Below are 22,417 nucleotides of genomic sequence, written 5' to 3'. Positions count from 1 at the left end.
AATGATGACCTGAACTGTACGGTGTTTAAAGGAGGACAAGAAAGTGGCTTTAACCAAGACAGTGCCAGCTGCTGGCATTTTGGCTTTGCCCTTGAACCTGGAGCTATGACTTCTCCCCTCCTCTGGTGAGGCAGCCCCGGCTGCATCCACACGTCACTGAAATGAACCCACGAGGAGCAGTGTGGTTGTTAGTGTGGGCCTCCATTTCTGAGATCAGAGTGGACCTCTGAGTGAGCAAGGACATAAGTGCACGGAGGCCCAGAACGTAGGCATCAGGGAACGAGACTGAAGCAAGCACCTGAAGGGTGTGTTCTATTTTGTGCCTTTGTGCTTGCACCTTAGAACATTTTTCAGATTGCTTGTACTCGCTTCTTTTCCACCTGCTACATTTTAAAGACACCTCTAAGATGTAACGGTGTTCAAGGATTCGCTTTTTTTTTTTTTTTAAATAATCTTAGAACTTTAGAAAGCAGGTTACCTACTTTGTGCAGTGGTGTCTCATTTTTCTCTGTGGCCCACATAAATGGAATTATAGTATCCCAGGGCTGCGAGGTGCCTCGGGAAAGGCGAATTGCATCCATCCTCCACTCCAGACAGCACGGCTCTCAGACATAGCCCTGCAGGGCATAGCGTAGAGAGAGACACCTCAGCCCTGTGCAGGGACTGCTGGAGGCCTCAAACCCACTCTCCCAACACTGTCCAGGGAACTGTGACTGCTCAGCTTCTCTGTTAGAAAGAAACAAGGTTGAAGTGCGATTCTTCAAATAAATGCATGTCCTCCTATTTTGTTCCAAGGCCTCTGTGGTTTTCTTCGTGTTTCAGCCTTTGTTGGCCCTTTTGCTCCTCTGTCTCTGACGTGTGATATTTCTTTGAACACTTTGTTCCCTTCTCTTTGGAAATCAGGACTCAGGTTAAATGTCTTCTCCTTTGTAAAGCATTCGCAAATCATCTCAGGGATCGCTACTAATGACAATATTCTTTTCTCATAGTGTATCGTATGTCCCAGCAGCTGTCATGTTGTATTTTGTGTCTCTCACCCCCACCAGAACAGAGACCAGGTCTGATTTGCAGTGGCTCAGTAGCTGGTGTGGTGCCTGTTGTGTATAAGACACTTAGAACGTAATTGTTGAATGAATAAATCGTTTAGTCTTTAAAACAAGAAGATAATAAGAAGGCCACAAGTCTTAAGCTTTGTTTTTGTTCTTTTAAAGTTTTCCTTTTTTTTTTTTTTCTTTTTCGTAAGTTTGGGGAAATGGCACTTGGTGTGTATTCTTGTTTTCGTGGACACACTAATACTTATGAGAGACTTACATCTTTCTGTTTAAAAAAAAAAAGTTGTAGAATCCATAGGTTTATTTCGTGCCTAGAATTCAGCTTTAGTGGTCATTTATTCCGGTCTGCCATGGGCAGGATTGAGGTAAGATAAGCGTCACCTACAAGCCTGGCCTTTAGATACTGTGCTCTGTCTAGTTCTAAAGGTATTTTGTTTTGCTTTTGTTCTGTCTGCTTTAGTATTTCCACTAGTGACACAGTGGAGATGTGACATATTTTATGTAATTTTTTTTTTTTGCAGTATCCTTTGTTAAATGCGACTGTAGTGTGAAACTTATTTTCCATCATGTATTCTTCCTGTAATCCAAGGAGAATGGAGAGAAGGCAGTTTAAGAACATATATGTAATTGATACAGCTTTACTTAAAAGGAGACTGTTTAGTGCTACATTAATTTTTGTTTTTGTTTTTTCACCTTTCTGTAAATTATCCTGTGTTTCAGATCAGGGATGTTGGAGTCTGGTATTGACCGAATTATTTCTCAGGTTGTGGATCCAAAGATCAACCACACATTCAGACCTCAGGTGGAGAAAGCTGTGCACGAGTTTCTGGCCACACTCAATCATAAGGAGGACACAAGTGGCAGCACAGCCCCCGATGATGAGAAACCAGACTCTTCCACCATCACACAAGGTGCTTTACTTTCATTCTTGGCCAGTTCTGTTGCTTTTCTTCTTGCACTGATTACCAAGTTAGGGGTATTTAGTTCGTTAAAATATTTCTCTTTTTGGCCATTCTCATGAAATTGTAATTATTTTATTTTTTATTTTTTTAATTTGAATTTATTTATTTTAATTGGAGGCTAATTACTTTACAATACTGTATTGGTTTTGCCATACATCAATATGAATCCGCCATGGATGTACACGTGCTCCCCATCCTGAACCCCCCTCCCACCTCCCTCCCCATACCATCCCTCTGGGTCATCCCAGTGCACCAGCCCCAAGCATACTGTATCCTGCATCAAACTTGGACTGGCAGTTTGTTTCTTATATGATATTATACGTGTTTCAGTGCCATTCTCCCAAATCATCCCACCCTCTCCCTCTCCCATAGAGTCCAAAAGACTGTTCTATACAAAAGAGACTGTGTCTCTTTTGCTGTCTCGCATACAGGGTTATCATTACCATCTTTCTAAATTCCATATATATGCGTTAGTATACTGTATTGGTGTTTTTCTTTCTGGCTTACCTTCACTCTGTATAATCAGCTCCAGTTTCATCCACCTCATTAGAACTGATTCAAATGTATTCTTTTTAATGGCTGAGTAATACTCCATTGTGTATATGTACCACAGCTTTCTTATCCATTCATCTGTAGTTATTTTAATTATCACCCAGATTCTTAAACTGGCATAACAGTTCTTTTTTTTTTAATAACAGTTATTTTAATAATGTAGTGGATGGGTGTGTGTGTGTTTCAGTAGAGGCAATAATAGAGAAAATATTCTTTTTCTGGGAACTAGACTGTTCTCACATTTGCATAGTGCCTAAGATTCTGTATTACAGAGGTAGCACCAGTACCTGAAAGACTAAAAATGTATCTGTGTATGTCACATAAAACTGATGGTGGCAGGTGGCCTTGAATCTGCAGAGGGCTTACCTTCTGCACGAATTTGTTCTAAAGCGTGTCTTTCCCTCCAAGGTGTCCCTGCCCCCGGGCCCAGTGCAAACGTGGCCAGTGATGCCATGTCCATCTTGGAAACCATCACGTCTCTCAACCAAGAAGCTAGTGCTGCCAGGGCTTCAGCAGAGACGTCGAATGCCAAGACCAGTGAGAGAATGTCCAAAAAAACCCCGTCTCAGGCAAGCACTGACGCTGGTGCTGAGAAAGAGAGGACTTCAGAGGACACAGCTGATAAAGACAAACCTACACCTGACTCTGCAGGGGAAGGGCAGGAAGCTGCCCCTCGGTCTGAAGAACTTAGTGATCCCCCCTGTCCAGCTGAAGAAATGAAAAATCACACAAGAGAAAGCACTAGTTCAGTTCTGCTCAATAAGGATGCTCAACAAGAAAGCAGTGACCAAAAAAGCAAATCAGCAGATAAAGGCGAAAAGAAGCCAGACAGCAATGAAAAGGCAGAAAGAAAGAAGGAGAAGAAGGAAAAGACTGAAAAGAAAACCGATCACTCAAAACGGAGCGAAGATGTACAAAGACTAAAAGATGAAAAACAAGCAAAGGATAAAGAAGTAGAATGTTCAAAACTTCCTTCGGAAAAAACCAATAGTAAAGCTAAAACCGGTGAAGGAACAAAAGAAGGTAAAAACTTGGACAAGTCTACAACAGTTTAAAGAACAAAGGGTGTCTGTTGAGGGCACATCAAATTTGCCTTCAACGTTTTGTAAATATATTTGCTACTTGTGTTTTAAAATCCTGAAAACTCATATTCTCTTTGCTAAAAGATGAGCATTAAGCATTTGTATATTTCCTTTCATTCTCATGTGCCAGTTGACAATGCAAATGAACAGAGACACTCTAAGCCTTATAATTTAACTCATAATTTATTCACATACATTATTCCAAGCCAATTAATTGTGTATCCTAACCTTTAAAATATTAGTGAATATTTTAGTTACATAATATTTGCTTTTTGTATATCATACACATCATGAATTATCAGTTTTATTAATTTTATAGGCTAACCTTGCCTTTCTGTTTTCTGAAAACAGCTCTACCTTATTTGATATTGGTTACTAATGGTGAGAGATTATTTCTGAAGTTGAAGTTCTTTGAGTAGTTAAAGCAGAAAAATGTTAATGTAATTTAGGAACCAGGTGCTGTTTTTGTTCTTACCACAAGACGATTTGTTTTCTATGTTTCATTTTCCTTGTAGATTTCTCTTTGATAGATTCTGATGTGGATGGACTTACAGACATCACAGTTAGCTCCGTCCACACCAGTGACCTTTCATCTTTTGAAGAAGACACTGAGGAGGAGGCTGTGATGTCTGAGAGCATGGAAGAAGGAGAGATTACATCAGATGGTAAAGCATTTTACTTAGTAAAGCCTCTGTGAAGCTTCCTGTTGAGCAGTATTTGTATGTTCAGATGGCTGTGTCGTGAAAGACAGTGTGGCGCCGTGGCAGGAGCTTGGGACTTTTAGTTGGAAGATTTGTTTCTGAGTCCCAGCTCCAAGATTGTCTATCTGAGTGAGCTTGGTAAGTTACTAAACCTCAACAGGCCTAGGTTCTCCATCTCTTACCTCCACTCCCTAGGATTGTTACAAGAGTTGGATGAGATCATGTTTGAACATGCCATGTTTTGGTGGTGTTTGGAGGGACACAGTCCACAAGATTGCCCTTTATGGTTTCTTACAGCTAAGGGACACATTAAAATCAGCCAAGGGAAGAGGCAATAGGCTATATAGTCTGTCACCAGGAATGACATAGTCACCAGGAGTCACGAAGCTAGTGAGCACAGCACCATTTCAAACCCACATCCGGGCTTCTAACTAATACCTTACGTTGCTCTTTAACATGTGATTAAATATTTGTTTATGATTTTTTGAAAAGTAAAAAATGTTGAACACTATTTGCAATTGCCTGCAGATAGCATCTGGTAAATTTGCCACTGACTCTTGGATTGAACCCACCTGCCAATGCAGGAGACATAAGAGACATGGGTTCAATCCCTGGGTCGGGAAGGTCCCCTGGAGGAGGGCATAGTAACCCACTCCAGTATTCCTGCCTGGAGAATCCCATGGACAGAGGAGCCTGGCGGGTTGCAGTCCATGGGGTTGCACAGAGTCGGACACGACTGAAGCGACTTAACACATACTTGAATTAGGATATCTGTAGAGAAAATCATAGGCAAGAAGAAAGTAGGAAGTTTTAATGCTGTAAATGTATTAATATTTTTCAGTTGCTCCCATTGTTCATTATTTTCTTAGTATCCATTTAAAAAACTGAATTAGCAGCCTCCAAAATGCAAGAGTAGCACTCCTCCCTCTTCATAATTATCCTCATGAGGTCATTTCTGAGTACTGATGGAAGAAGAGTGCTCTTATCCTGTGAACATTCCACTTTCTCTGACCAAATGGAAATTTTACTTCTAGATGCTTTATTGGGTCTTTTCAAGATTTTTCCTGGACAGGGCTAGATTTTCTGTATGGGATCCAAAAGTAAGAAGACTGCTTTTTTGAGAGTACTAAGCAATACTTAGTACCACTTCATTGCTTCTTGTTGTGTCACGCAGAACTTTTCTTCCTTCCCAGGGTAGAGGGGTTTTAGTATATACTTGCTGTAGGTCCAGTTATTGGTTCTTGCCTCTTCCATAAGTGAAAGATCATAAATGGTCATTAAAATCTCAAGTTTAAAGTGTGGCTTGAAGGGAGTTTGTTCAACTTAATACTGGTAAAGTATTCATGCCAAGTCTGTTGACATACAAATGAGGATTAACTATTTGTCCAGGAAACATAAGTAACTCTTAAGGTCTAATTTTTCTTTTTGATATGTGAGAAGCTGAAAGAAAGAAACAGTATGTGAATCAGGAGGACGTCTTGGTGGTCCATTGGTTAAGACTCTGCGCTTCCTGTTCAGGGGGCATGAGTTTGATCCCTGCCCTGAGAAATTCTGCATGCCATGTGGCACAGCCAAAGAAGCACACAAAAGAAAATTTAAATAAATAAAGATATGAGTTATAGCCTTTAAAATTTTCTGAATTTTCACATACTGATATTTCTCCTGTTGGACCTACAAATACCCTTAAACTACTTTGATACAGCTTTTGCCACTTGATGTCGATATTAATTGCTGATTGACAGAAATGCTCTTCTTTCTACTGACTTTCTTCCAGATGAAGAGAAGAACAAGCAAAACAAAACAAAAACTCAAACCAATGATCCTAGTGAAGGAAAAGCAAAAAATGTGCGGCATGCTTATGTTCACAAACCATATCTTTACTCAAAGTATTATAGTGATTCTGATGACGAACTTACTGTGGAACAACGGCGGCAGTCTATCGTAAGTCAGATCTGAGCTCTTGTTATGTTAACCTATTAAATCAGGTTGGCATACTTGACTAGTCTGTTCACAGGCTACTGGTGAGCATTCGAAACGGTGACTTACAGGTTCCACCTTCAGGAACCTTGTCATTTAGGCAGAATAGATAAAAACATGATGGAGCTGTTCATATCATCATGATTGGTGAAAAACTGGTAACACCTTTGGTGTTTCATAGTATGGAAATGTTTGACCCGAGTATGGATCCAGCCATAAAGAGAGATGGCATCAGCCGTTAACATATTATTAAGAGGGAAGCACAGTCATCCACATATTTCCTTCATTTGATAGTACTTCTAAGATGTACCACTGAATTATTAACAGCTTTTTAGAGAAATTGCTACCTCATTGTATTTATACATCAGTTTTAATAAGTTGGCTTACAATTTCAGAAACATTAAAATGTGAAAAGTTGTGCATCAAAGAATAAGGGAATCCTACTCCATAAAAAATGATTTGAAGGAAGTGCACCAAAATGTTAATGGTGGCTTTTCTCTTAAGAGGTTAGTTGATCAGGAGTTATGCTCATGCTTAGGGTATTTGACACTCTGAGGCTTTGAGTTCTGGGCAGGAAAGAGATGAGTAACACAATGACTGGATCCTCCCTGGTTTAAAATACAAATACAGGAAGCCCCACATCCAAACCCTGGGTCCGGAGAGTATAGCCAGCAAGTAACATTCAATGTAGGACCGTCCGGTCACTTGAATCTGCATTTCAACTTTCTTTGAGAAAATTGGATAATTATAAAGACCTACCTCTACTCTTGATGCTCATAGATATTTTTATAGGTAGCCTTTTAATTGGAATAACAGTTTATTAAACCACCATTTCCCCAAATGATACCTTTAAATTGATGGCATTCTGAAAGTTAGTAAGGGAAAAATGTCACCTTCTGTCTCTTTTGAAACACATGCACACACATAGATGTGTTTATAGTGGTATGTATGCACTTTTACAGAGCCCATTAATTTGTAAGAACATCTGAAGGGCAAGCATATTTTTTTTCAGGGTGTTTTTGCTCTTACTTGAGAATCTGTCAGCATAATTATGAATATTTTGTGGTTTTAGGCTAAAGAAAAAGAAGAGAGGCTTTTAAGAAGACAAATTAATAGAGAAAAACTTGAAGAAAAACGAAAACAGAAAGCAGAAAAGACAAAGTATTCAAAAGCTAAGACTCAAGGTATGAGAGATCTTAACTTTTAATATTTTAAACTATGTACTTACCCCATTGACTTCTAGATATTAAGATAGCTTATGAGATATAATTTTAAAATAAAGTGATAAAAATTGTATCTTAGATTTTTAAAACTATATATTTTAAGATGTTTAAGATTTCCTTTTTAATCTGATGTCTTTAGTCACTTGTTTATTATATTTCTATATCTAAGTTAAACATTCTATCACATACCAGATTATACAACTCACATCATAGCAGTTTATTTTCCAGTGATTATGGAATGAATTATCTCTGGAAAATTTATTGTTAACCTGTGAGTCCTCAGGCCTTGCAGTGATATTAATGGAATTCATCTATACTTACGTTAACTAAAATGTCAAACATTTATCTAGAATATTTCATTGGACAAAATTGAACTTCCTCTGGGCACTCATCTTGTTTGGTGTAAAATACACACATGTACATATATGAGCACTTATAATAAAAAATATAGGACTTCTCCATCTACATAAAATGTTTTTATTCCAATACAACTTAGAGATATTGAAGCTGTTTTTTATTTTTACAGTGATTATAAAATCTTAATGAAGAATAAAGATTACACTGTTTATAAAACTGTGTTTTGAAACATAGTTTGTTGATTGCTTCTTCCCCAGGCAAAAGTAATGTAGACTTAGAAGAATCATCAACAAAAGGTTTGGAACCCAAAGCCCCCCGAATTAAAGAAGTCCTTAAAGAACGGAAAGTTTTAGAGAAAAAGGTAGCCTTAAGCAAAAAGAGGAAAAAGGATTCCAGGTACGTATTTATTTGGCCACATTCACATTATAATATTCTCTCAACAAGCTTTCAGAAGAGAGGCATTGAAAATGACAGGAAAGAGTCAGACCTTGAGTGTATATATTCCATGTTTAAGAAATAACATGGAATAGGGTTTTCTTTTCAGTATCATAATTCATTGTATTAATAGCTGTGATATTTCAAAACAGTGTGTACTAATCTTTTTCTTTTGTGGGGTTGGAGGCATACTTTATTTGATAATCCGATGGAACCACTGGACTCTTTGCCCAGAGAAATGCACGTGCATAAGCACACAGTTGTCCGTAGAGTCTCAGAGAGTGTGCAGACCCTCTGGAAGCACGCGGGAGCCATTCCCCTTCTGGACATTCAGTTACCTCTTACTGACGGCACTGCCTCCATTCTCTAGCCTTTCCACACACTTCACTAGTATCTCGTGCTTCTCTCCGTAAACCAGCGTTCCAAGCCAGACATTGTTTTCAGCACGTCATGATCACGGTTAATTCTGTAAGAATTACAAAGCTGAAGAGACTGAGGGTGGCTGTGTAGGCGTGGGCTATAGCATTGCTGTACCAGCAACATGCAGTTCTGTAAGTTTATCTTAGACTTGACGGTAACTAAATCAGTGATTTTAGCTGAGCCAGTAATCTGCAGAACTCAGTGAGAGGAGGTGGTTCTCATTTTTCTTACAGACTTCAGCCTTCTTGATCTGAATAAATAAGACCTCCAAAATGAAATTGTAGCCGATGTCATATTCATCTTCAAGTGACAAATCACAAATTTTTGTTTCAAGAATACTTTCCTGTAGGACCAAGAGTGGTCCACTTCACATTCGGGATTAGCTCTTCACTGTCAACCAAGAATAGGATTTAATTTGAAGTGCACAAGTCTCTAAGTACAAATTAAGTGTTTCACAGTAAAGAAAAGCTAAGCTTTTTAAAAAATTTTCCTGAGAAATTTAAATCACATTTTTTGGTCCAAAGTTCTTATTTCACATTTTGCCCCACCTAGGAACATTGATGAGAATTCTAAAAAGAAACAGCAGTCTGAAGAAGATTCCAGAGAAACACTCAAAACAAGTGAGGTATGTCTTAATTAGTAAAACCCCACTTTAAATGCTCTTCTGTTAAGCCGTTCAGTTACTTGTAGTAAACAAATACAGTCTGATTTGTTTTTCTACCTTGAATAAAAAGTCTTTTACATTCAACATTCCAGCACTGCCACCCTATTATGGTCTAAATTCTTTATTTTAGCAAGTTGATTCTTATGATCCTTTATTTGGATAATAGTTACTTTTCTTCTCCTCTCTCTTCCCCCAACTCCCCCACCTCTTGTTTCTTAAATTGACGATAACAAAATAGCCAGGAATAATAATGAAAAAGAAAAGGGGGAAAAAGCTAAAATCCCTCCACTAACAAATTATTTTATTATTGTTTTCCATTTCTCACCGACATATGTTCATAATCTTGTAAAGCAAATGTAATCTTGCATAGTGTTTTTAACATCCCCCCATACTCATTTCACACTGTAACTTCCTAATTAATATATTCTGATGATTATATAGCTTACATTGAGTGAATATACTGTAATTTAAGCATTTCCTTATAGTTGAGCACTTAGACTGTTTTCTAAGATGTGATCATTTTAAATAGTAAAAGTATGGAAATAAAAATACCCTCAAAATGTTCAGTAAGTACAATTCTTCTCCTTTTTACTTGTGATAAACTTTTGTTTTCACTGGGTTTTAATCTTCCTATATACTTTCATATTTCTAATTCTATAGCTGAACTATTGAATATCTTAACACTTCTAAAGGAAGCAGTAATGATTTGGTAATTATTTATTCATAGCCAGTAAATATTGATGTCTTTATGTAGATATTAGAGTCATTTAGTATATTCTGATATTCTAATGTCATATTATTAATATTTAATGAGAGATTCCTGTGGAAAATGATCTCGCAAGATTGTATTCACATTAACTGGTTAGCACTTATTGTAAAATTAGGTTGATGGCATCCCTGTTAGTTCTTAATTTGTGGAATTTAATTTTAAAGTATTTTTTAAGATCTTGCTATGTCTCAGTCCCTATAGTAATAGTGTATTAATCTTCATGTTAAAGTGTAAAAAAGGTGCAGTGATAAACTGACCCAGAGGCACAAAGGGCTTTCTGAAGACTTCAGCCCATTGTGTGAATAAGAATAATTATAGCTAGTTCATGAGTCCTTATTATAATAAGTGTCACTGGTCATTAACATTAGTCCAGTCAGTGCCAGACTGTGGATCAGGAGGAAGGTTTGGCTGCTTTGGTCTATTGGTATCTTCCCTTGGATATGAACATGTACATCTGATGTATATGATATGGTTACTTTAGTTACCATGAGTTTCTATGTGCATTTGAAGCTTCCTAAATAAACTGTCTTACAGGTAACCTAAATTCATGAAGTTCCCATAGATAATTTGCATTTCTAAATTAAAATGTAAGAAAACTTTATTTCATTGTAAAAATTTTAATTGCCTTCATTGGGTATTAAGCCTTTGGACTAAAAAGAACTAATGTCATTCTTTCAGCTTCTATTTAATAGTGACCACTGGGCATTATTGGGCTTTAGCAATTTAAAGTCTGAGAATGCCTCCAAATGCCTGGACGCATCTCAGGAGAAAGAAATACTCTCTATAAAGATGCTTCAATATAGTGGGAAGAGTATTAGACCCGGAATGAAATTATCTGAACTCGTTGCTAGGTGCCACATTATTGAACCATCCTGAGTTTCAGGTTCCTGATGCATAGAGATAAGTTAATAATACCTACCAGCTGCTGGCAGAGGTGAAATCAGTAAGGTGTAGCATGTGGTAAAGAATTCACCTGCCAATGCAGCAGATGCGGGTTCGATCCCTGGGTCAGAAAGATTGCCTGGAGAAGGAAATGGCACACCACTCCAATATTCTTGCCTGAGAAATCCCATGGACAGGGGAGCCTGGTAGGCTACAGTCAATGGGGTCACAAAGAGTCACATGGCTTAGGAACTTAAACAACAACAGCAAGCGTGTTACAACGTTCAGCATACTAAATGCACCCAAATTTTAGAATTGAATATAAAAACTGATCTTAGTAGGTCTCATATTGTAACTTTTATTTTCTTACAGCATTGTGAAAAGGAAAAAGCATCTTCTTCAAAGGATTTGAAGCATGTTCATGCAAAGAGTGAACCAAGTAAACCTGCTCGGAGACTTTCAGAGTCTTTGCATCCAGCTGATGAAAACAAAAACGAATCCAAAATAGAAAGGGAACACAAAAGACGGACTTCTACCCCTGTTGTGGTGGAAGGGGTGCAGGAAGAGACTGACACAAGGGATGGAAAAAGGCCAGTGGAACGCTCAGAAAGTGGCACAGAAGAAGCCCAGAAACAGAAGAGCACGCTTAAAAATGAAAAGCATCTAAAGAAAGATGATTCTGAAACACCACATTTAAAAAGCCTGCCTAAGAAAGACGTGAAATCCTCCAAGGAAAAGCCTGAGAAAGAGAAAACTCTGCCAGAAGACAAACCGTCTACAAAACATAAGTACAGAGGTGACAGTGTGCATAAGGCAGGGGATGAGCCCGAGCTTCACTCTCCCGAGAAAGGCTCGAAAGATGAGAATACGCAGAAGGCGAGTCAGCAGCCAAAACTCTCATCAGACGACAAAGCTGAGCGAAGAAGTAAACACCGGAATGAAAGGAAATTGTCAGTTTTGGGCAAAGATGGCAAACCGGTTTCTGAGTATATTATAAAAAGTGACGAGAATGTTCGTAAAGAAAATAAGAAAGAGAGACACGGGTCAGCCGAGAAAACCAAGGCAGAGCACAAATCAAGAAGATCAAGTGATTCTAAAATTCAGAAGGACTCTCTGAGCTCCAGGCAACATGGAAGCACAGTACAGAAAAGAAGCGAAAGTTACTCCGAGGATAAATGTGATAATGACTTGACTAACGCAGATAGTAATTCAAAACCAGAAGAGGCGGTTCACAAGGAGAGGCGAAGAACCAAGAGCTTGTTGGAAGAGAAACTTGGGTTGAAGTCTAAGTCCAGAAGCCAAGGCAAACAGTTGAAAGCATCTGAAACAGAATCACAAGAAAATACCACAAAACTGGCGACCACTCCAAAACCAGAGAAGGAGAAGAACACTGAAGAAGGTGAGCCAGAGAGACAGCGGAAGTCCAGAGTTGAAGACAGACCTTCTGAGGAAAGCGGTGTGGAACCCACGTCAGAGAGTGTGGCCCCTTCAGCACATAGTGTGCAGAGAGAGTCTAGTCACAGAGCGAAGTTGCCACTAGCAAAGGAGAGGTGCAAGGGTGAGAAAGAGTCAAGCTCCACCAGACTCGAGAGAAAGTTGTCAGACGGGCACAAAAGCAGGAGCTTAAAGCACAGTAGTAAGGACATGAAAAAGAAGGAAGACAACAAAGCAGAGGACAAGGATGGAAAAGAAGTTGACGGCAGTCATGAGAAGCCCAGAGGAAGTAGTTCAGTCATAGAAAAGAAGTTAAGTAGAAGGTTGTGTGAAAATCGAAGAGGCAGCGTATCCCAAGAAATGGCTAAAGGAGAAGAAAAACCAGCAGCAAACCCTTCAGGTGCTCCCAGTAGTTCCTCCCTTCAGAGACTCAAAAAAAGTTGTGATCCTGCCCTGATGCCCGAACAAGAGCCAATGGAAATTGATCCCGAGCCAGCCATGGAAAATGCAGCGGAAGTCTGCAAAACCCAAGACGGCAGCAGTAGCTCTCAGCAAGAACTTGACTCAGAAAATGTTATGAAACAAAAAACTACCACTGCAGTCCTAAAGGAGGAGTTACAGACTCCCATGGGAGAGTCAAAAACAGCATCTCCGGCCTATAAATCAGGGCGTGGAACAGGAGCTGTTGGTAATTCCGAAAAGCACGCTGACCATAGAAGCACCCTGACCAAGAAAATGCATCTCCAAAGCTCTGTGTCCAAACCTAACTCCGGGGAGAAGGAGTCCGCTCAACAAGAAACTAACGAAATGAATGTAGACTCCAAAATGAGTCACTGTTTGTTACCCCATGCCCCATCAGAAAGTGACGGGGCACAGAAGAATTTGAAAAACACCACCAGGCCCACCGAAGAACACCTTGCTGCAGGAGACCCCACTCTTAAACATTCCACAAAGGTAGATCCCACCCCGTCCTTAGGCTCCATGACTGCTGGGCCTCAGAAACAGTCTCACGATTCAAGGGTGTCTCCTTTAGTTGACAGAGGAACTGGGTCAGAAGGTGCCACTGCCAGCACCTCGCTCGTCCACCACTCTGAAAGCCCTAAGCAAAGCTGGACTGTTGAGGAACCAGAAGTCCCTAGGGCAGGTGGCAGCAGAAAAGGCGATGCTGTTTCCACAGTGGGTGCACCAGCAGAAGCCAGCGTGGAGAGCAGAAGGCACGCTCCAGAAGCGGCACAGGCCTTTGCACTGTGCTGCAGACGAGAGGAGGCAGACATGCCTGTTGGCAGTGAGGCAGCGGACAGGACAGTGGACAGTGAGAATGTTGACAAGGAAGGTGGCTCGATGGATGTGGATGGGAAAGGGAGTAACTCAAGTTCGAAGCAGACACTTAGGGCTTCTTTAGAAAATGGCCACAAGGCTGGTGTTGCTGTTGATCAGGTGGTAGGCATGAGTACAGAAACAGATACTGTTGGACTTAAGCGGAGCAGAGGCCCAGGTGAAGTCAAAAGCACACCAGCTGATGCTGACAGAAGGCATGGACCCAGTGAGGTGGACACCAGTGCTGAGAGCAGTGCCGTGCCCTCTGTTCTACATCAGAGGAGCGGGGAAGCTGAGATGCCGACAGCCAGGCCTAGCAAAGGAGAAAAGGCTTCCATCGCCAGCAGCACTGAGGGGAAGGACATTGGTGTTCCCCGAAACCCGGTGAGGGCCGGGACTGCCACAACCACATCTGCAGAGATGGTGGAGGGTGGGGTGGCTGTGCCTTGCACAAGCATCGAGGCGGATGAAGGCCTCACGACGGGCAGCTGCTCTGAAAACCACCCTCTTCAAGTCGGGGCGGAAGCCAGAGAAGGCACCGTCTTTGCCGCAGCCGAGGAAGGTGGGGGTGTCGTCACAGAAGGATTTGCAGAAAGCGAAACGTTCCTCACAAGCACCAAAGAAGGAGAAAGTGGGGAATGTGCCATAGCCGAGCCTGAAGAAAGAGCAGCCGACCCCGCGACAGTCCCCGTGGGGACCACCGAGGCTGACGCCAGGAGCGCAGCGACCGAGGAGAAGGACGACGCTGTGACCAGCGCAGGTTCCGAGGGCAAATGCGATGGGTCTTCAGGTGGAGACTCGGAACTCGTGGAAGGAACGATCAGGTTTATCAGTGAGGTTGAGAGCGATGGAGCAGTAACAAGTGCGGGGATGGACATCAGGGAGGGGTCCCTAAGCAACGAAGAGTTGGATGGATTCCGGAGAAGCCCGCCGAGAGCAGGTCCCAAGAAGGAAAGCGAGGGGACGGTGACGTGCACAGGGGCAGGGGCCAGAAGAGACGGCAACGTCCTGTGCTCCGCAGCTGGTGTGGGGCCTCAGGAGGAGCGCAGGGTGACGGGGGTCCCCGGGGGCCCCATAGATACCCCCACACCCACGGCAGCCAGCGCCGCCCAGGAGGAAAGCGGTTCTGTGATGGATGGCCCGGAGGGTGAAAGTGCCGTCACCAGCACCGGGATAACCGAGGAGGATGGGGAGGGCCTGGCAAGCTGCACAGGTTCGGAGGAGAGCGGCGAAGGCTTCGCCCTGAGTTCCGAATCCGAAGAAAACGAAGAGAGTGCCATGGACAGTACGGTAGCCAAAGACCCCACTGATGCGCCGGTGGTGGCCCCCGGCCCCTGCGACGATGAGGGCGTGGTGACCAGCACGGGCGCCAAGGAGGATGAGGACGAAGGAGAGGGCGTGGTGACCAGCACGGGCCGGGGGAACGAGGTTGGGCACGCATCCACGTGCACAGGGATGGAGGAGGAGAGCGAAGGGGTGTCGGTCTGCGAGAGCGCAGGAGGAGACGCTCAGCTCGGTCCTGCGGCGGGGCGTGTGGACGCCGAGGTAGGCGGCACCGCCCCGCAGGCGTACGAGAGTACCGTGGACAGCGTGAGCGGCGCCGAGAAGGACGCTAAAGACGTGGAGATCTGCTCCAGCGCCAAAGGGGTAGTGGAGAGCAGCGTGAGCAGCGGGGCTGCAGGGGAGGGCATGGCAGCTCCCACTCCCGAGGGTCGCCAGGGGCCCATGACCAGCGCAGCTTCAGACCGCAGGGACGGTGAGCTCAGCAGAAAGGAAAAAGCCGACGACACCACGCCCTCCACCGGCCTGGTGGGGGACAGTTACGAGGCCCTCGTGTCCGCTGCTGTCCCAGAACATGAGCCTCCTCACACGTCACCGAGCGAAAAAGATGAGGGTGTCATCACCTCCATAGAAAACGAAGACTGTGATGGCCTTGCGGCTGCCACAGCCATTAACAGTGTCGCCAACCAGGCTGGCGTGGCTGGGGGTTCAGGTGAAGGGAAGGGCTTGGTGATCTCCACCAGCACAACAGACGATCTCACCCCACAGCTCAACACCGTGGTAGACATGAGGGCGGGTCATTCAAGCACCTCGAGACCTGAAGAGAGCGTGGCAGGCCCCAGAGTGAACATGGAGGAGTTCGAAGCCCCCATGCCCAGCGCAGCATCGGGTGACAGGAGCCAACTCACGGCTGCGAGAAACGAGGAGAAAGACGAGTGTGCCATGATTTCCACGAGCATCAGGGAGGAGTTCGAAGTGCCCATTTCCAGCGCAACAGCCCTCCATGCTGCCCAGAGTCCGCATCCAGTGGCAGCCATGGAAGACAGAGCCGAAGGGCTGGCCCCGGTGAGCGCCGACGACTTCGAAGGGCCCATGCCCAGCGCGCCCGCGCAAGCCGAGAGCCCCCTCGCTTCAACCAGCAAGGAGGAGAAGGACGAATGTGCGCTCATTTCTACCAGCATCGCGGAAGATTGCGAAGCCTCTGTGTGTGGTGTGGCTAGGGAAAGGGAGCATGAGCAACCCGTCCTGGAAGAGAAGGACGGCAGTGCCATCATCTCCACAAGCTCGGGAGAGGACTGCGAGGGCCCCGTGTCCAGTGCTGTCGCTCGAGGGGACGCCCAGGCCTCGGTCACGCCGGCGGAAGAGGCGAGCGACGCGGCCATGATTTCCACCAGCACCTCAGAAGGCTGTGAGGCGGTCATGGCGGGCGCCGTCCCGCAGGAGGAGCTGCCCGCGGGCACGGGCACAGAGGACGTGAGCGATGCCGCTATCATCTCCACCAGCACAGCCGAATGCCTGCTGGCCCCCGCTGGCCTCAGCAGGGATGAAGAGGTTCATCTGAGTGCAGGCAATCCCAAAGGAAAGGATGCCCCATCAGCCACGAAGATGAGCAAGCCTGAGGCCCCTCTGTGCAGCCTAATGGCCGAAGACAAGTGTCCGTGTCCTGGGCCCTCCACAGGGGGAAAAGAAGTGGGCCCCGTGGTGGCAGGGGGCACCGGGGAAGGGCATGACCAGGCGTCAGTCAGCATGCTTTCTGCAGGTGTCCGGATTGTGGCAGAGAGCGAGAGGCCTGGCAAGGACTGTGCAGACAGGGTTCAGAGAGAAGATGAAAGGCCCGAGGCAGGGACATCAGGGGGCAGCACGCCAGCGAGGTGCCCAGCAGGGGGGAGCGGGGACTGGCCTGTCGACCTGCAGGGACCAGAGCAGGCGCCCGAGGGCACCTCCGTCGGTGTGCGCTGTTTGACAGCAGTCATTCCTGGCGCTAAAAAAGCTGATGACCAGCGGGGGCCTGAGGAGCACTTGAAAACCACCACTGCTGCGTGTACTAATGGCCAGGAGTCAGAAACGGCTCCTTCCCACACAGCAGCCCTTCCCACTGCCTACAGTGTAGCACGCTCAGCTCCTAAACAGGAGCAGAACTTGACTAGCAGGGGGGACCACCGTGGCCAGTGCACTGTCCCAGCATCCACTGAGAAAACAGGAGAAGGTAACAGCGTGACCAAATCCTGCCAGCAAGAAGGTCTTCAAGTCACTGTTTCTTCTGAAGAAAATTTGCGCGATCGAGGTGAGACTCTTTAAGTGTAAATTTTCATGTTTTATAAAGATAATTGTATGTAGAGGACATTTAAGATGGTTTTGGTTGTGAAAGTGAAATCGCTCAGTCGTGTCCTACTCTTTGCAACCCCATGGACTGTAGCCTACCAGGCTCCTCCATCCATGGGATTTTCCGGGCAAGAACACTGGAGTGGGGTGCCACTTCCATCTCCAGGAGATCTTCCTGACCCAGGGATTGAACCCGGGTCTCCCACATTGTAGGCAGACACTTTACCGTCTGAGCCACCAGGGAGGTTTTGATTCTAGAATATAGCAAAATCACTGTCATCCAACTTGAGAGCCAGGCTTCTCTAAAATCATGTTTAAACGGTTAGTCTTAGACCCACTTCTCATGTGCGACGTGGGCAGTTAGGAGGCTGCCAGCTGTCTCATCGGCTGGACAAGTGTCCAGGGCAAGTTACTAAACATCTTTGGCCTTCAGGCTTCTTAGCAATTAAAATGAAGGCACTTTACAGCAGTGTATGAGATGAGCATTTTTTTTTTAAATCACCCTCATTTTACAAATGAAAGTTCAAAGAGTTTAAATAACTTGCACGGTACTCAGATGCATCTTAGGAAAAAAAAATCACATCTGAGCCTCAGCTTTCTGTTGTGTGTGAAGGGGACAATAGCTCAAAACAAGCCCCGTTCCAGCCCTCATGTGACTTTTTACAGATTCCAGGTATGTGTCAGTTCAGTCTAGCTGGCTTCTTCTCATCGAGGAAGTACCTTATGTTTTATTTAGCAGGGTTTATTGTCCACGTAAATAGGCTAGTTTTTGGCTTAGTATTTGAAGAAGTATTTGAAGAATCTTTGCTAGATTCCAGAGAGTGCCAGTCTTGTTGGAAACTTGTTGGTACTTCTCAAAGGTGTAAGCTTGGAGCTCAGTCATTGATTACCACTCATCCACCCACTTCAGACACGTTATACCAGGTACCGCTGTGGATTCAGAGATGATGGGAAGATGGTTGTGAATCCAGCTACATATTGTATTTAGGCTGTGACACGGCACTGTGACAGGTGCTTAGGACAGGCTTAACAGGATGCTGTGAGAACTCGGAGGGGGTACGTGGGCTGGATAGGAAGTGAGCAGGGATGCTGTCTTCCTCTCCACTCTGTGTAAATGGGAGCAAGCTGCACTTTTAAGCTGAGATATCACCTAAGTGCTACTCTGGAGTCTGAGGCCAGTAGATTTAGTCCTGTTGCTTATGGGGACTTAAGTGACACTAAGAGATGTTCCAAGGTTGAAATAAATGACTTTAAATTTTTCTGTTGACTTTAACTTAGGGTGAGTTGACTGCTCTGGAAGTTTCTATGACTCAGCCATTGCTACAGTCTGTTATTCCTCCTGCCTCCTGCCTCTCCTTCCCTCTGAAGGAGCAGAAATAGGACTTTTAGCAAGGAATAAGCCCACAGCCTACTGGAGAAAGGAAGGGTTTTCTTGGGAGGCGTCTGTGTGGGCAGGTGAGAGGAACAAGTCTCAGGACAGAGGAGAGAAGGAAAGAAAGGGATAGGTTTGAGTCTACCAGGGAAAATTCTGTTCCCTTTTTATCTGTTTCACAGTTTTTAACTTTGTGTTCAACTTTGCTGTGTCAGCACAAGCAAGTAAAGTGAATCTGTTCATAAATCACCGTCTTTATTAAGAAAATGTCTCAGTGGCCTTGAATGTTTTCTTTTAGGGACAAGCTTGATATAGATATCTATAGAAAAATACTTGGACATAAGACGTCCTCGCAAATGATAGGATATCATTGTTTGTGGCCAGCCAGCATAACAGCCAGAAACATTTTTATACACATCCCATCCCCCCAAAATGAGTGAATGACCCCTTGCCTTTTATCTGAGAATTTTCGGATATATTCCCCTTTATTGTTTTCTACTGACAGCAAACTAAAACAGGACGGAGGAGGGCGTAGCATCCCCAGATAACAACTAGACGACATTCTGTTATCTTTTGACTCAAGATGTAGTTTGCAAGCAAATTCTTAAACTGATTGAATGGTTTGCATTTCTTTAGGCAGCAGAGAGTCTCCATCAAATGCTGTGGGAAGATTGGGACTGAAAACCAACTTGACACCTGAGGTATGGCTGATCTTTCAGTTATGCTGAACTGCCAATGGGGTACATACCTTTTCACCATGTACAGATACATGTGCACGAGCAGAGTGCAGTCCCGGCTCTCACTGTACTGAAGCTATTTCAGTTCTGTTACTGACACGTCGTGTGAGGGAAGAGTTCAGAACCTCAGTAGTCTCAGCTGATAGCACCATCATCAGTTCCATCCACTCAAACCAGAAAGCCAAGGGTCACCCTCAGTCACGCCACGTTTCATCTATTGCTGGTTCTCATAGTTTCCATTCCCAAAATGTAACTTGAATCCACCTATTTCTGTTTCTACAGCTGCCACCTAGTCTAAGCCTCTGCCCCGGTAGGTAGTGTCCCCATTCTGCTTCCTCTCCAGCCTTTCCTCCAGTCTTCACCCAGCCCTGAGAGTTAGCTTGAAAAACATAAATTAGGTCATGTCATTGCTCTGCTTGAAATTTCCAATGACTTCTCATTGCATTTAGAATAAAATCTAGTTTGGGAGGAGGTTTTCTGGTTCTTCTGTCACAGCCTATGTGCTTGAAACAGTTTAGTCTCCATGCCCCCTTCCAACCTGATCTCCTGACGCCTTTGAGTCCACGTGACAAGATAGCGGTAGACATGGGGGCTGTGAACGCAGTGCAGAGGAGCTGTGACTCACAGCAGGGCCAGTGGGTGCAAGAGGCTGGCTTGCAGGAGGCCTTTAGAGTGGTCACAGGAAGGGACGAGCCAGTCGTGAGTCCTGGGCACTGCAGTGATTCGGGGATGAGCTGCGCTGAGACCTCAAGCCTCTGGAAGAAATGGGACCAGATCAGGAACGGCTTGTGTGTTGTACTCAGCATTTTACTTGAGCGCAGTAGGAGAGCCACTGATGGGTGAAATATGAGATTAGTTTTACCTTTTTGTTCCTAAAGGTTGACAGGATGCTGAGTGTTTTGTTTAATTCCCTTCAGGTGAATTAAACTTACCTTCTTATTTCAAAAACCTCATTTACCTCGTTATGGTGCCTTGAACTTTTTAGGTATTTGTGCCGTCAGAGGAAGAGAAAAATCATGAAATGCCAGTACCACCAGGAAATCCAGGTGGGAGAAAGCTGAGTGGAACAGGTAAACTCCTTTAGCAGTTGTTCACATTTTTTTTTTCCTTATGTGTGGGTTTATCTTTTATTACCACTTAAAATTTATAGCTAATATGTAATAAAACATTGACAGGCTATATGGATTTACCTATCATTTTTTAACATAGATTAGAGAAAACTCTTGGCTATTTCATTTTTACCTTATACTTTTTCTTCATAAAGCATTAACATCAGTCAAAATCACGTAAGATTGTTGTTTAAATCTGATGTCTCCAAATAATTGTGGCCAAACGAGCTGCTTTGGAGCAGACCCTTGCTCTCGCCCACAAGTGTGTCTCTGTGGCCCTTCCTGTCCCTCCAGGTGCCATCACAAGCTCATTTCCAGAAGGCTAGTCTGCACCCGTGTGCCCACTTATTTTAACCTCACGCTCTTGACCCCTGGGATCTGGCCATTGCTGTGTCACTGAAGCTCCTCCTCGCTTGCAGAGCCTCTTCTCAGTCTCTCTCTGCACCAGTCTTCAGTGTCCACTAAAGGTGTGAAGGGAAAGGTCTCAGCCTCAGACAGGGTTAGGACAGCAGCTCTCAAACACATCGGTCTCAGGACCACTTTACACATGACCTCATCTGAAACTGACCACCCACCAGAGACCCTTACTACAGCACCATCACATTGGGGATTGCATTTTTAATAGATGGGGTGGGTGACAGTATAGTCAGTGTGAAGGGGACACAAACATCCAGCCTGTAGCATTCAAAACACTGAAAAGTTCAGGCAAAGCATGATCCAGGAGCAGAGACCTCTTTTCAAAGGCCCAGTTTCTTACCTTCTCTCTTAATCCCCAGCAGAAGTAATCGCTTTCCCATTCTTGGCCTCTAGGAAGATACGTTGTGCTGTCACTCGTGGCTGAAGTCCTGAGACTTGTGATTCAGCTTAAGTGCCTGAGTTACGTTTTCAGAATTCTTTTTTAAACTCAGCCGTATGTTGTGGGCGTCCTTCATTGTCAGCGTATGCAGACCAGCTTCCTTTGTTTCAATAGTGGTCTGCAACACACGGCCCCCCTGCTGTTGGGTCTCTGAGTGCCCTCCAGTGTGTGTAGTGTTATGTCTATAATCATGTACTTCTCCAATTTTTTTTGAAAAAGCGAACCGAGAGGTCAAAGAACACACATGTTTAAATTTTCATTTCAAGCGCTTGCTATTCCCCCTAATTTGGAGACAAATATTGAAGAACAAGTAGGTGTGTATTTGGTGGACCAGGCAAAGAGAAAGGCAGTGTGTGAGGAGTGGTGTGTATAAATCCTCAACCAGGGCTATCTGGGACTGTCAGGGTGGGGACCTTCCAAGGCAAACCATCTGAAAGGGCAGCCTTCGAAGTACATGACCACAGGAACCTTATAAGCAGAAATACCAGGGGTTCCTGGAAGACCACCCCAAGACCTGGTAAGCCACTCGTCTTGACATGTTAAAACCCTAACGATGACTAATCTTCCCAAAACTTGGATAGATGGTATTAGTTAAAATTCCTCTGTATGTATTATAGTACACATAATTAGTATCCCATTTGTTAATTGTCAAGAAGGTAACATTTTTGGATTCTGAAGTTCTTTGTTCCCAGAGTTGTATTTCAGACTGTGTTTAGGTACAGTTCAATAAGAGATCTACTTACGTAAAAGGAAGTTGTTTAAAAGAAAAATGTGTGTTCTGTCATTGTTGAGTAGAAACAGTAGGCCTTGTACTTCAGGCTTCCAAAGAATATAAATAGACCTTTGCTGTTTGAGGGGATAGGCTCTAACTCTTCATTGGATGGGATTATTTTTAAATGAACCAGTGTTATCT

At 44.0% G+C, this 22,417-nt stretch overlaps 1 protein-coding gene across 1 annotated transcript in view; it reads left to right on the top strand.

Moving 5' to 3' along the window:
- BOD1L1 (biorientation of chromosomes in cell division 1 like 1) overlaps window positions 1-22,417 on the top strand; it is a 54,402-nt gene that overhangs the window by 8,592 nt on the left and 23,393 nt on the right. Inside the window, exons 3-12 of the mRNA XM_040237539.1 lie at window positions 1,773-1,963; window positions 2,975-3,589; window positions 4,164-4,313; window positions 6,124-6,290; window positions 7,399-7,510; window positions 8,164-8,302; window positions 9,314-9,386; window positions 11,449-17,392; window positions 19,439-19,503; window positions 20,525-20,609. Coding sequence (XP_040093473.1) covers window positions 1,773-1,963; window positions 2,975-3,589; window positions 4,164-4,313; window positions 6,124-6,290; window positions 7,399-7,510; window positions 8,164-8,302; window positions 9,314-9,386; window positions 11,449-17,392; window positions 19,439-19,503; window positions 20,525-20,609 — 7,541 coding nt within the window. The remainder of the gene's footprint in view (window positions 1-1,772; window positions 1,964-2,974; window positions 3,590-4,163; window positions 4,314-6,123; window positions 6,291-7,398; window positions 7,511-8,163; window positions 8,303-9,313; window positions 9,387-11,448; window positions 17,393-19,438; window positions 19,504-20,524; window positions 20,610-22,417) is intronic.

The sequence above is a fragment of the Oryx dammah genome, unplaced genomic scaffold, assembly GCF_014754425.2.
Source record: "Oryx dammah isolate SB20612 unplaced genomic scaffold, SCBI_Odam_1.1 HiC_scaffold_3, whole genome shotgun sequence".
Taxonomy (NCBI): domain Eukaryota; kingdom Metazoa; phylum Chordata; class Mammalia; order Artiodactyla; family Bovidae; genus Oryx; species Oryx dammah.
The sequence above is the reverse complement of the archived record's forward strand: the minus strand, read 5'-3'. Positions and strand labels throughout refer to the sequence as shown.